This window comes from Panthera pardus, unplaced genomic scaffold, assembly GCF_024362965.1.
Source record: "Panthera pardus isolate Hobbes unplaced genomic scaffold, ASM2436296v1 HiC_scaffold_6, whole genome shotgun sequence".
NCBI classification, from domain to species: domain Eukaryota; kingdom Metazoa; phylum Chordata; class Mammalia; order Carnivora; family Felidae; genus Panthera; species Panthera pardus.
Genome location: NW_026526991.1, coordinates 5858095 through 5870969, shown reverse-complemented (window position 1 = coordinate 5870969; position 12875 = coordinate 5858095). Strand labels below are relative to the sequence as shown.

Genomic DNA, 12875 nt, shown 5'->3' with positions numbered 1-12875 from the left:
CCCCTACCCGCTGTGGTCCCAGCCACTCCTGAGGCTGTCCAGCTCCTCCTCCAGGGGCCCCGCTGTCAGGATGGGACACAGAAACTAGGCAACGGGAGCCCCCATCCCCACCCCCCTGCTCTGGGAGCGGGGAGGGGTGGTCCCAGCGCGGGTGGTGGGCGAGATCTGAGGGTGGGGACCGCGGGAGGACACCTGGGGCCTGGCGTCGCAGACACGAGCTCAGGATGGGGGCAGACAGGTTTTATTCTATCCTCTTCCTGCCCGCGGCCGCCCTGCTGGGAGGGTCTGGGACAGGCTGGCACAAGGAGGTCACGTCGTGGCCTGAGGTGAGGGGAAGGGGGAGGGGGGTCTGCCACCGACCCCCCCCCCCCCCCCGTTGCTCTGGGAGTCATTCCGGAGGCCTGGCTGAGCCACAGGATTCACAGTCTCTGCGGATGGGGACGCCGGAGGGCCAGAGTGGCCGTGTCTGTTCCGCGCACACGTGGCTGACCAGTGCCCCCGGCGGCCCGTGCGACCCAGCATGGGGTGGGGCCCGGGGGGCCGGGGCGGTGACGGTTTTTCCAGCAAAGACTCAGGAATGGCAGAAGGGATGGGACGGGACAGAGTAAAAACAAAACCTCTCGCACGCACGCACCCCACAGGCACACGCACACGGGGTCGGTGAAGACGCGAGGCCCTCACACGACGCTCTGCCGGTCCCCGGTCCCCTCGAGCTCAGCCGTGCCAGAGCTCCGACCCCGGCCAAAGTCAATGAAGATCCCTTCGGAACCCGAGTCCACGGACTCCAGGATCCGGTCCACCAGGTTCTCCGGGCTGGAGGAGGGAGGGGAGCCGCGGGCTGGGTCTGGGCAGGGCTCAGGGGGCTGGGCGGGGGGATACAGTCTGCTGGGGCAGGGCCCCGACGGGGGGACCGGAGAGCGTCTGAAGGCCGCGGTGGGGCCCTGGCCAGGCGTGTCGGAGAAGCCCTGGGGCTCGGGGAAGGACGTCATCTCGGAGACCGAGTGCCTGCGGATGCCTGGGCCGCCAGCAGCCGCGCCCTCGGCCTCGTGCTCTGCCACGGGGTTCAGCAGCGGGGTGTTGTAGCTCTTAGAGCGCACTACTGGGTTCTTGGCCAGGACGTCCCCTGAGCGGGAGCGACGCTGGAGGTGCTTCTCTGCAGAGACAGGCAGACGAGGGGGTCAGGGCGGGAGGCGTCTACTCGGGAAACGGGGGCACCTGTGTGTTCCAGGCCATTCCTTCGCCAGCACCTGCCGTGTGCTTAGCTCTGCAGGAACGGGCGGCCCCGGGGAAAAGCCCAGTGAGTGCAGATCCCCGGCCCAGCCCCACCTCATCCCTCTGCGGGGGCGGCCTGGCAAGTGAGGGAGGGGTGCACGGACTCCCACCCCAGCTCTGACACTGCGTCTGGCCTGAGGAGACGCCTTCCTCTCCCTCCTGAGTCCCAGCCTCACCCTGGATGGGCAGGAGCTGGGCAGGGGTGGGTGGAGGGAGCGGGGGTGGGGTGCTCAAGTCAACTGCTTGGTTCAAAGGTACACATGCCTCAGTTTCCCCACCTGTGCAGTCAAAAATCTTAGCCAGCACTTTCCAGGCAGACTCAGCTCCTGCCTGGAGGAGTCCCGGTATGTGTGTGTGTGTGTGTGTGTGTGTGTGTGTGTGGCGGGGGGGGGGGGGGGTGACAAGCCCACGTGGGTGGGCCATAGGTCAGGAAGTGGTGAAATGCCAGGACAGAGGCAGGATGACAAAAGGCCTTTCCACGTGAGGTCGTGGCTGAGGTTTTATTCCGAGTGTGGTGTGGTGGGCGCCCCGGGCGGAGGGCAGGAGAGGACAGCGGGGGTGGGAAGGGGGAGGTGGGCAGAGCTCAGGCTCCCACTCGGGGCCCTGCAGTTCCGCAGAGTGAACCCTAGGTGGCAGCACTGCGCACGGCCAGCGGCTCAGCGGCCTTTCCGGGGCGGGAGCCAGAGGCTCCTTCCTAGCCGGGCAGGGTCCAAGTTCTCCTCCCTGTGGCCCTCGTGCCTCTGTCCCCTCCGTCCAGGACGCTCTACGTGCACCTCTTCCCAGGCCTGGCTCCTCCTGGTCCTTCAGCTCAGCCGTCACCCTCCAGTCTGGCCTGGGCTTTCCACCCACAGGCCTCTTATCACTTGGGTATGGGTCACCTTGGGGACTCCTCTGGGGACTGTTTAGTCGTTGGTCTGCCTTCCCTGGTGGCGAGAGCCCATGTGGGTGGGGCTTGGTCTCTGCCGATCCCTCAGGGCCAAGAACAGGGGCCGGCACATAGGAGCCACTCTGTTTACAGAGCTGAATGAACCAGCGGGCCCTCTGTTAAAGGAGCACCAAGCCAGGCAGCCTCACTCCCCCCTTCCCCCTCCCCTGCGATTCTGCAAACAAGGTAGGTTTCTCGGGCTCCCGGCCTTTGCACATGCCGCGGCCTCTGCCGGCCGGTCTCGACTTTCAGGACTGAGCACAGATGTGACCCCACTGGGAACACGGAGGCCCCTGCGGGGCTCTCAGGGGGGTCGACGCATCACCGTACACGGTGTCTGCCTGCCGGGCCCCCCTCAGTTCTTGAAGGAGGGACCCCAGGCCCTAGTGGGTCCGGGGCCCGGCACATAGCGGGGCTCCTGCTTTCGTGACCGAAAAGCAAATGCCCAGTGGGGTGTGGTTCTGGCCGTCTGTTCACTGGGAGGCCTGGACCCTGGGCAGAGGTGCACGGGGCCAGTGATCGCCCAGCTTCCCGCCCCAGGCCCAGTCAAGCCCTACCCAGCATGCAGGAGTGTGTGAAGGGGCCCTCGCTGGAGTGGAGGCCGTAGGTGCCCAGGTAGGGCGACACCACCTTCTGGATCAGCGTCTCCAGACACAGGTAGTCCTTGGTCACACCCCGGGACTCGTGCACCCCCTGCAAGAGAGGGAGGGAGGGAGGCAGGTGGTCACTAGATGGCCTGTTCCTTGCCTCCCTGGCCCAGCCAGCCTCAGCTCAAAGGTCACCACAAACGGCCCGTCCCTTCTCCCCATTCCCACGGGGTCTCTGCCCCGATCGCAGGGCACACAGTGATCTCCCCCCTCTGCCCTCTCTCTCGAGTTGGGGCCGCCGAGTCCCTCTCCTGCTTCGACACCCTGGAGCCTGCCCTCTGCGCACAGCAGCCGGCGCGGTCCGAAAGCATGTGACGTCCCGTGGAAAAGGGCCCGGTGGCTAAGCCAGGCTGAGCACTCCGAGCTCTGCCCTTTGGGATAGAGTCTCCTCCCTCTGGGAGCCCTCGGGGAGACAGTAGCTGACCTCCCCCAGCGAGGGCAGCTCATGCCCTGGGGCCCCCTGCCCTCGACCCATAGAGCGCTACGGGCAGAGCAGGTCGAGCCAGCCCTGCCCCTCATCTGCCGGCCCGGCCAGGTCCCGTCCACCTCCTCCCCGAGCCCCCTTGTCCAGGGCTGTGAAGGGATCTCTACCCCCTCCGGTTCCATTAGGGCCAAAACCTGAGGAAGGCGGCTGCCCCCAGGACAGCCTTGGTCTTGCTGATGCGGGGAGTGGGGGGGGGGGGGGCAAGCTCTGTGCCCCCAGCAGCCGAGGCAGAGGGCTGGCACATGGGAGGCCATTAGTGAGTGCTCGCCGAATGAATGTCTGAATCCACGGGAGCAGACGCCTCTCTTCTAGGGGGTTGCCAGCTGCTCACAGGACAAGATACACTTGGACGCAACGTGTCAAAAGACAGCTGCAGACGGCCAGAGAGTCCACCGACATGCTGCCCCCGAGAAACCCACACACAAATTAAAAGTAAGGGGCTGAAAGAGCCCTGCACGCCGACGCCAGTCACAGGAAAGCCGGAGCAGCTAAGCTGATTTCAGACAGGGTGGACTTCAGACCAAGGAAAGTCAGCAGGGGTCAAGAAGGTCGCTATGCCACGATGAAGCGGTCAAGTCTCTGGGACGACGTAACCACCTCTAATGTGCCTGCGCCCGACGAGAGCGTCAGATGGTGTGAGGCAAAACTCGCGGGAGTTAGTCCGCTCCCTCGGTGGGGGGACCCCGTGCTCGCGCAGGGACAGACCGGCCCCGGCAGGAACTCGGGAAGGACACATCGAACTCAACACTACAGCCGATCGACTGGCCCTAATCGCCGTCCTTCACCCATCGAAGGCAGAACACACGTGTTCTCCTCCAGCCCACGCGTAACATCTGCCAAGCCAGACCACATTCTGGGCCGTAAAATACACCTAATTTAAAAGGATTAAAAAAAAAAAAATCATACAATACCTGCTCTCGGACCCCAGCGAGACTGAACCAGGAGTCAAGACCAGAAAGATAACTGGGGGAAATCCCCAAATACGTGGAGACTAAGAAACTCCCTCACTTCTAAATGACACGTGGGTCAAAGAAGAAACCTCACAAATACCTTAAAATGATTGGAAACAAATGAAAATGAAAACAGATCCACATTTACCGGATGCGCTGAGAGCTGTGCTTTGAGGGCAAGCGTAGCCTCGAACGGATATATATTAGAAAAGACAAAGCGCGAAAGTCAGCCATCTAAGCGGAGACCAGAAAAAGAAAAGCAAAGGAAGCAGAAGATGAGAAACAGTAAGAGCAGAACTCAATGAGACCGAAACAGGGAACCGACAGAGAAAAAGCCAAAAGCGGGCTCTTTGAAAAGGTCCGTAATGTCGCTAAGCCTCCTGCCAGGCCAACCAGTAAAGAGAAGACACGAATTCCTAACGTCAAGAATGAGAGAGGAGCCATCACTACCGACGCCAAAGGTCTGGGGGCTGGGATTCCACGGGCACCCCATAAGCCATCTAGATGGGCACGAGGGACCCCACATTCCCCGGAACTGCCTCTGGCCCCAGCAATGGTGGGGGGTGGGGGGAAGGGACTGACTGCCAGTGAAGCAAAGGGCACACAGTAGGCCCTCAGCACAGGCTAACCAGCATTTGTGCCTTCAGATCTATCTGGGACGAGTTCACTGGGGGTGTGAGACGAGGTCGCTCAAAGCGCAGGCCAGGAGGAGAGTGGGGGAACGGTGCTAAGCCCAGGACGCTGCGTCAGGCACACGGGCCACCAGGGGGCAGCACCGCCCCAGCCTGGCCACCCACCTGGGTGCCGGGATCCAGGTGGGACCTCCGTCTTGGCCCCAAATCCCAGCCCGGCCACCGTGGGCTCCCAGAAGCACCACAGAGGGCTTTACGTCTGATTTCTCCCCCTCATCCTGGAACCTGCCCTGCAGGCAGGTGGTTCCACTGTGTCACCCCGGTGAAGAAAGAGGCTGAGACACCCTGCTTCCACCGGCCAAGGTCTAACCTAAACCCTTCAAAAGCCCGGCGGCGGGCCCGTCCCGTATCCTGCTTGGCTGCCAGGACGACCACCAGCTCTCACCTGCCGCTGGGACCCTTCAAACCCCGACATTCATCCGCCCTTCCCTTGCCCTGGAATCCGCACGGGCTGGGCTGCCCGGGACCCCGGGACCAACCTCGCAGACCCTGATCAAGGGTGCCCGCGTGCACGGTGGGGGTGGGGGGCGAGGAGGAAGAACAGGACCTCGGAGCCTGTCAGACGTGGGTGAGGCCAGGCCCTCTTGGCTCTGGGCAAGCGAGGATCCTATTTCCCACCTGTGAAACGGGGTGGTTGATAGTGCCTACGTCCGTCCTGTCACCCTGGAGGGTAAGCCGGCAAACCGTGGGGTGCCGTGCCCGTCACGGGGCTTGGGGCGCAGCGGTTTGCAAAAGACCCTGTCTGCAGTAAAGGCTGTCGGTGGCCCGCGGGATCCTCTGCTGTCTCGGCCAGGCCACTCGCCCCCAGCTGCCGGCCCCCTCCCAAGGCCGCCCTCTCGGGGAGAAGCCACGTGCCCCGGAAACGTCTGGAACCGTCGCGGGGCGGGAGGGGCGTGAAGGCGCAGCCGTGGGCCCGTGCCCGCTCCCGGGCTCCGCTTCTCTCGAACCCCCCCCTCCCCTGTTGGCAGGTCACGTGCTCTGGGCCTGGGGAGCCTGGCCTTGCCCCCCCGCCCCCTCCCCGGACGCCCCCGACGCAGGAGCGAACCGTGGCCTCCCGGGGGCCCCGCCCACCTGCAGCACCAGCAGCATCTGCACGATGGCGGGGGGCACGCGGGCGTGGGTGCGGGCCAGCGCCCCCTCCAGCTTCACGCTGAGGGTGATGGTGTTCCGGAAGTGCAGCAGGGCCAGCTGGCGCACGGACGGCTCCTTGCCCTGCAGACACAGAACGGTGTGCCCCGCCCGGCGGCCGTCACGGGAGACCCCCGCCTCCCTCCGCGTCCACACATCGGGGGCCAGACCCGGGGCCGTGGCCCCGCCGGCCCTCAGGCCCCTTCCACCCCGTCCTCCTCCCTGGATGACCCTCGTCCTGAAGACAGGGCCCCGTCAGCTTCCTCAGGCGAGGGGAGGGTCGCGGTCCCTGGCCGAGCCCCGACTGTGTGCTGGGCACAGCCTACTCCGTGCTGCTCAGGGCCTTACGGGGCCCGGACGGGGGGCACCGGCCTTCTTTCCAGACTGTGGGTGGGAGACAGGCTCTGGGAGGTCCAGGCACCTGCCCATCACCGGGCCGGGGGGCCTGCAGCAAGGCCAGCACGGGCCGCGCCCCTCCCCCCCCCCCCCCCCGGGCCCTGGGGGTCCCACAGCCGCAGGGGCCACTCGCCTGCACCGGGTAGAAGATGGCCTGCAGTGTGGGGAGCACGTCACTGAAGAAAAAGTCCCACGTCTCCGCCAGCGAGTCCAACAGCTTCTGTCCTGTGGGCACAGGGAGCCGTCGCTGCGCTTACCCTGAAAGGGCCGTGTCAGACCCTGCAGGCCCCCCCCCCCCCCCGGGGTGGGAGTCCTCCCCCGTCTGCAGGAGGACACAGGAGCAGAGGGCCCGGCTCCAGGCCTCCCCCCCCCGCCCCACCACCCCGGGAGGCGCCCCCTGCCCCCAGGTCGACAGCACAGAGCGCTCAGCAGCTCCGTGGCCCGGAGTCCGCCGTTCAGCCTCCCCACTGATAAAACGGGACAGTGAAAGGGCCACCTCCCAGGGCTGCAGGGATGAGATGGGCTGAAACGGGGCCTGGGGCGGAGAAAGTGCTGGTTAGCGCTGCCTGTTGGTTCCTGGTCCCTCGTCACACCCCAGGCCCACACAGGACCCCCCCGCCCCCGCCCCAGGAGCCGCAGCGCACATCCCGGTCCCGTCCGATTCCCACGGTGACCCTCAAGCAGGTGGGGGATCCATCCACCCATGCAGGTGTTTCCAGAGCCCGCGCTGGGCACCCAGAGGAGCCTCAAAGGTCCCCAGACCCATCACAGGACACGGAAGCAGGACCCTGAATGGCAGCTATGAGCACAGTCATCTGTCCATTGAAGGGGTGACCTCAACGGGCAAAGAGTCGGAGTCTCCAAGAGATTCAGGCCGCGGGTCCCTGCCACCCCGGGCTGCCTGAGGTGGGATCCGGGGAGCCAGGGAGACCACATCCAAGAGCAGCAACATGCCCCAGGCAGGAGAGGAAGTGGAGAGAACCAGGCAGGGAGGGCTTCCTGGAGGAGGTGCCATCCATCCAAGCTGATTTAGGAGGATGGTTTGGCCAGGCTGACTGACATCCTCGGGGTGGAAAGGAGGCACGTGGTCAAGCTCTGGGCATTTCCGCCAGCCCCGGGGAAGGAGCATCCATCCTCGGGGAGGACAGCCCCTGAGGCTGAGGACAGAGGTGTCCCCAAGCCGGCTCTGGGCTCCCCCAGCAAGTGCAAAGCGCTGAGCCCTCAGCCCCCCTGCCTGGACTGGACGGAAAGCGAGAATGAACGGCTGCGGGGTCTCAGACAAGCAGGCCCCGGGATGTGTCACCAAAGCCTCTGTTTGGTGGGACCCCCCCCAACCCTCTGGGAGCCAGACTGGAGACTGGCTGGTTTTCCAGACCACACTGCTCACGTGGGGCTGTCTGGACGCTTCCACGGCAGCCAGGGGGCTGCACAGGGGCCTTTGCCGCTCCTCCTTACTTTCTCTGGTTTCTGGGCCCCACCCCTCCCCCGCCCATAAAGCCCCCCAATCTGCGTAGGGCTCCGGGAGGGGGCAGCCCCAGGAAAGCCCACCCAGCTGAGGTGGCGTGGCCTCTGTGCACGGCCAATCTGCCGGCACCGAGGCTCCGAGCCGGCGGCCGGCTCCTGACCCTCCCTGGGGGCCCACACCTAGCTCTGCGGAGCCCTGCCCTCCAGAGGTCCCTTCAGGTCCCCGCCGTTGGGGGCAAGAAGAAAGACGGCTCAGTTCCCTGGGCCGGCCGTGGGGTGGCTCTGGGCACCGGCCAGGCCGGCGTCCGCGGGCCGTCCTCCAGCCCACGGGGCGGAAATGCTGTGGAAGGCAGATGTCGTAAAACACAGACTCCGGGCCCCACGAGGGCACGAGGGGCCGGGAAGCACGGCCTCGCCCACTGGCCACATTCTCCGCTGGGATCTAGGGGTGCCGGGGGAGGGGGGCGGTGACGGGGTGGTCAGTGGGCAGAGTCAGGCGGCACGGCGCTGGGGCCCTGCTCTGCTTTGCTGTGGGACCCCAGCGTGATCCTCCGTAGGGCGGGCGTCACGGGTGTCCTCATACACACGGGGCCTGGAGCCTGCGGGACACCCTGCGCCCCTCCGGGGAGGTCTCACGTGCCTGCCCGCTGAGGGGACTGTCCTGGCTGCAGCGAAGACCACCGAGCCACACCCTCAGAAATGGCCCAGGAGAGGGACTCCCCCTCCAGGCTGTCCCTCCGGACTTCCTGCTTCTCTCTCCGCTTGGGAGCTGACGTCCAAGGCCTCGCTGGAGGCCGGAGGGAGTGCGGGGGGCGTAGGCAGCAAGGTCCTGGGGCCACCCCGCGTGAGACCACCCATCCCCCTCCAGCAGAGGCACAGGTGAAGACATGGCTGGCCACAGGGAGGGGTCTCAAGGAAGAGCTCCCCTGGGACCCACATGGGGGCAGGAGGCGGGTGGGGTGGGTTCCAGAGGCTGACCCTCAGGGTGCGGCATCAGCTGCTGTCCCCACGGTATGTACTGAAGGGGCCAAACGTGCTCCCGAACGGACCGCGTTTTGAGACCTGACTCCAGGACCACCACCTCCGTGCAGCCCTCCCTGATTGCCAAGATGGAACGGACTCTTCCTTCCCCACGGCTTCCCTTCACCCTGACAGTCCTCACACTGAATTGCCACCTTCCGGTCCGTGTCTGTGTCCCCAGCTGGGCTGGATGGGAACTGCAGGCCAGGCCCTGCGGCCCCCGGACTGGGGCTCCATGCCTGCCCCCGAGGCCTGGGGAGGCCGGCTGGGGCCGGCACTCCCCTGCTGGGTGGCCTGGCGGACACGGCCGCTCCAGGCACGACTCCACTAAGCCGCACAAAGCTTCTCTTCTCTGAGGATCCCAGCTCCGCTGGTCCGGAGCTGGTGGGAGGCACAGCGCGCTGGAATGTGCCGAGTAAGGAGACGGGCGTGGGAGGGCGTCTCCGCCCGGCGCCAGACCCCCACTGCCCTGCCCGGCTGGCTTCCTTTGCTGCCTCCTCCAGGAAGCCAGCCTAAACCTCTGGCGGTCTCTGTCTCCGCCTCCCCTCGACTGGTTCTGGTGGCCCTTCTCGGGCTCCTGCCCCGAAGCTTCCGCCCGACAGAAGCAGGGGGTACAGGAAGACCGGGGGACAAGCGGCTCTGAGTTCAGCCGGCACCCACCAGGCCACTGGCCTCGGCGTCCTGCTCTGCGAAATGGGCTAGCACCCCTTCTTTCCAGGATCAGAGTGGGAACCGAGGCAGCAGCGTGGGCCCAGAGAGCAGGCCTGGGTGCCTCGGTTTCCCTCTTTGTGCAGCGGCTGCAGCGATGACGGCCCTTTCGCAGGGTCGTCGGGAGACCCAACGGATCGGTAGCCGGAAAACACTCAGGACGGTCCGGCACAGAGGAAGCACGTGCCCGGTGCCTGGTGCACGGAACGTGCTCAGAAACGTTCCTGGGGCTTGAACTCGGTGCAGGGCCTGCAACGAAACCGGCCTCGGAAAAGGCGGCGTGGTTTGGCCGGGTCCTCCCGTGACTCCATCTTTCCCTACGCCAATTCTCTCCTGCAAGGAGGTCCGAGCGTCGTGGCTGCCCCGAGGCCGAGGGCGCGGGAGCCTGAAGATCCTTCCCTGCTTGCAGAGGCCCGCTGGAGCTCGTGGGGGCCGGGGCCGGGCTGGCCTGGGCTCGAACCTGCCCCCACCCTTTGCTCCCAGCGCGGCTGCAGACGGAGCCCCTGTCATCACTGAGCTGCCACTAGCCGTGAAGGGGACAAGGACCCGAAGGTCTCACGGGTGGGTGTGAACTTTAAAAGAGAAAACTCGTCTGGAAGGCCCAGGGCCAAGCTGAGGCCCCCCAAACCCCACAGGGCAGCTGTGCCCAGCCAGGGAGCAGCCCCCTGCCAGCCTCCCCCTTCAGGAGCATCAGGGCAAACCTCTGCCCTAAGCTAGTTCCCTGGTCCTCAAACTGGGGCTCCTCCGGGCTGCTGGGACGGGGTTCGCTGGCGGCAGAAGGCCCCGGGGGCAGCGAGGGGAGGCAGGGCCTTTCCCCCGATGGCTCTCAGCACCCCCGGGCTCTCGCAGGTCGTGGGAGGGCACACGCTCTCCCCAGTAAGGTCCCCTCCTGGGGTCAGACGTGGTCTTCCCGCCTCTCCTGCCCTCCCACCCAGAGCCGTGGGGGCACAGAAAAGGCCGGCAACGTCACGCCGCCCAGCGGCCACACCAGCCGGGAGGGTGGCCGGGCGCCCGGTCCCCGCCACGGGAACGCCAGACTCACCCTCATAGAAGCGGATCTTGTCCCGCAGGATCACCATGCCTTTCGTCAGCAGCTGGTTCTGAAAGCCACACACAGAGATGCCATCACTGCTTTGGGGGGGGCGGGGGCCGGCAGGCAAGGCCCCCGGGAGTCCCCCAGCCACAGCTGAGGCCCAAGGGTGAACGTCAGCTCAGCCGCCCCCCCCGGAGGGCAGTGACAACTGTCGGGGCTGGTCAGACGGGAGGTGGCCGTGGGGACCCCTCAGAGACAAGCCGAGTCGGGCGGGTGGCTGCCTTCACATCCCACGGCGAAGGAAGACCTTTCGGGCAAGAGGGGCCCCGTGCCGGACGTCCTGGCGCGTGAAGCGCCATCAGCGACCTGAGGCCCAAAGTGCGCGGTCACGCTGCCCCCGGGGTCTTGGCCGAGAACGACACTATGTGGCCTCAGCACCACCAACAGCCAGAAGGTGGAAACAGCCCAGTGCCACCGACAGACGGGAGGACAAACAAAACGGGGTGTCTCCGCACAGTGGAATATTATTTGGCCGGAAAAAGGAGTGGGGCGCTGATGGTCGCAACACAGATGCCCCTCGCTAAGGCCGTGCTCGCGGGAGCAGCAGGCTCGAAAGGCCACTGACACGAAGTCTCCAGAATAGGAACATTCTGGCACAGAGAGCAGATGGCTGCTGCCAGGGGCTGCGGGGAGCAGGGAACGGAGGATGTTTAGAAATGTGGGGCCCCTGGGGTGCCTGGGGGCTCAGTCAGTTAAGCGTCCGACTCTTGGCCTCGGCTCAGGTCACGATCTCGCGGTTTGCGAGTTTGAGCCCCACGTCGGGAACTTTGAGCGGATGGTATGAGCCTGCTTGGGATGCTGCGTGTCCCTCTCTCCAAACAAATAAATAAGCGTTAAGAAATTATTTTTAAATGTGGGGCTTCTGCTGGGGAGGCTCTGGAACCAGAGGGGAGGACAAGGAGCCCCCCCGCCCCGAACCGCACGCTTTAAACGGGGGCGCTGCACGGGAATCACGCCGCGGCAAAGCTGTTAAATGAGAAGAGCAGCCCTGAACCCACGGGAAGGGGGGGCCCTCTGCCGGCCCCTCCCGGCTGGTGACCTGGACAGGCAGCATGTGTTCGTGACTCTGCAGGCCTGTTGGCCAGATGAGGGGTCACGGATGTCAACTGAGGCACAGCCGGGGACACAGAGGCCTCGCGTTGCTGACGCCACACGGTGACCCAAATGCGGACGTCTGGGAGCCCCCAAGGCCGGTGTTCCAGGAGGCGCACAACCCCTAACGACCCCGAATGCTGATACTTTACCTGCCCGTCGCCGTTAACCTTCACGACAATCCACGCTGCACAGACGGGGAAACTGAGTCAAGGGGAGGCAGAGCCCCGGAAAGCCTGTGCTCCACACGTCCACCGAGAGCGGGTGACCCCGGCCCTTCTGGCCACCGCGGAAAGCAACCCCGCCCCCTGGAGGGCACGGACCACCCACCTGCAGATACTCCGTGAAGAAGGACCCCAGCTCTGTCTTCAGCAGCTGCCTGCGGGCAGGAGGGGACATGACAGTGAGCGGCAGCAGGACTCAGAGGCCACGAGGTGGGGACAAGGGGGCTGGCTGGGCAGCGGGAGGCTGGCCTGTCCCACCTGCCCCAGCCCTGCGGGGGCTCGGTGGGCCTCGGGCCTCCACGGCGTTCAGCTGTGGCTCTTTACACACCCACCGCCACCTGCCACACCTCCCCGGAGGGCGAGCACCTCTCACGTTCTCGGGGAGACCCCCCCCCGGCCGTGCTGGGCCTCCACCACTCGGCTCACCCCTTCTTCCGCCTGCCTGGCCCCGGAGCTCCCCACCCCGCACCCTCTGGGCTCTCTCCTCCCGCTGTAGGTGCTGAGTATGGTTCCCTTTTACAAGTGAGGCAAAGCAGGCTCAGAGAGGTCAAGGGACTTGTCCGAGGCCACACAGGACACACCGACTTAGGATCCAAACCTCGTCCTTTGTACATACGTTGACAATTCACTGCGCCGCTCTGGGGGCAGAGAGAACGGCGGGCGTCCCGTTCCACACCACGCACAGCCTGGAACAGGTCAACGGTAGGCCCAACGCTCAACCTCACGTCTCCTCTCGGCCTTGTAGCTGTGTGTGCGCATGTGCGGGCACGCCTGGGGGGC

General features: G+C 65.6%; 1 protein-coding gene across 4 annotated transcripts in view; it reads right to left on the bottom strand.

Moving 5' to 3' along the window:
• Nucleotides 1-584: 584 nt before the first annotated feature.
• Nucleotides 585-12875, bottom strand: part of PRR5 (proline rich 5) — a 49817-nt gene continuing 37526 nt past the window's right edge. For 3 of the 4 annotated variants that reach the window (XM_053894648.1, XM_053894647.1, XM_053894646.1), the window contains 6 exons: nt 12202-12250; nt 10729-10786; nt 6628-6719; nt 6042-6182; nt 2755-2890; nt 1661-2195 (listed from right to left, as the gene is read on the bottom strand). In XM_053894648.1, the coding sequence (XP_053750623.1) occupies nt 1699-2195; nt 2755-2890; nt 6042-6182; nt 6628-6719; nt 10729-10786; nt 12202-12250 (973 nt within the window). In that variant the 3' untranslated portion in view covers nt 1661-1698. Of the gene's footprint in view, nt 1154-1660; nt 2196-2754; nt 2891-6041; nt 6183-6627; nt 6720-10728; nt 10787-12201; nt 12251-12875 lie in introns of those variants that run through there. The other variant, XM_019447161.2, reaches the window with a different exon arrangement.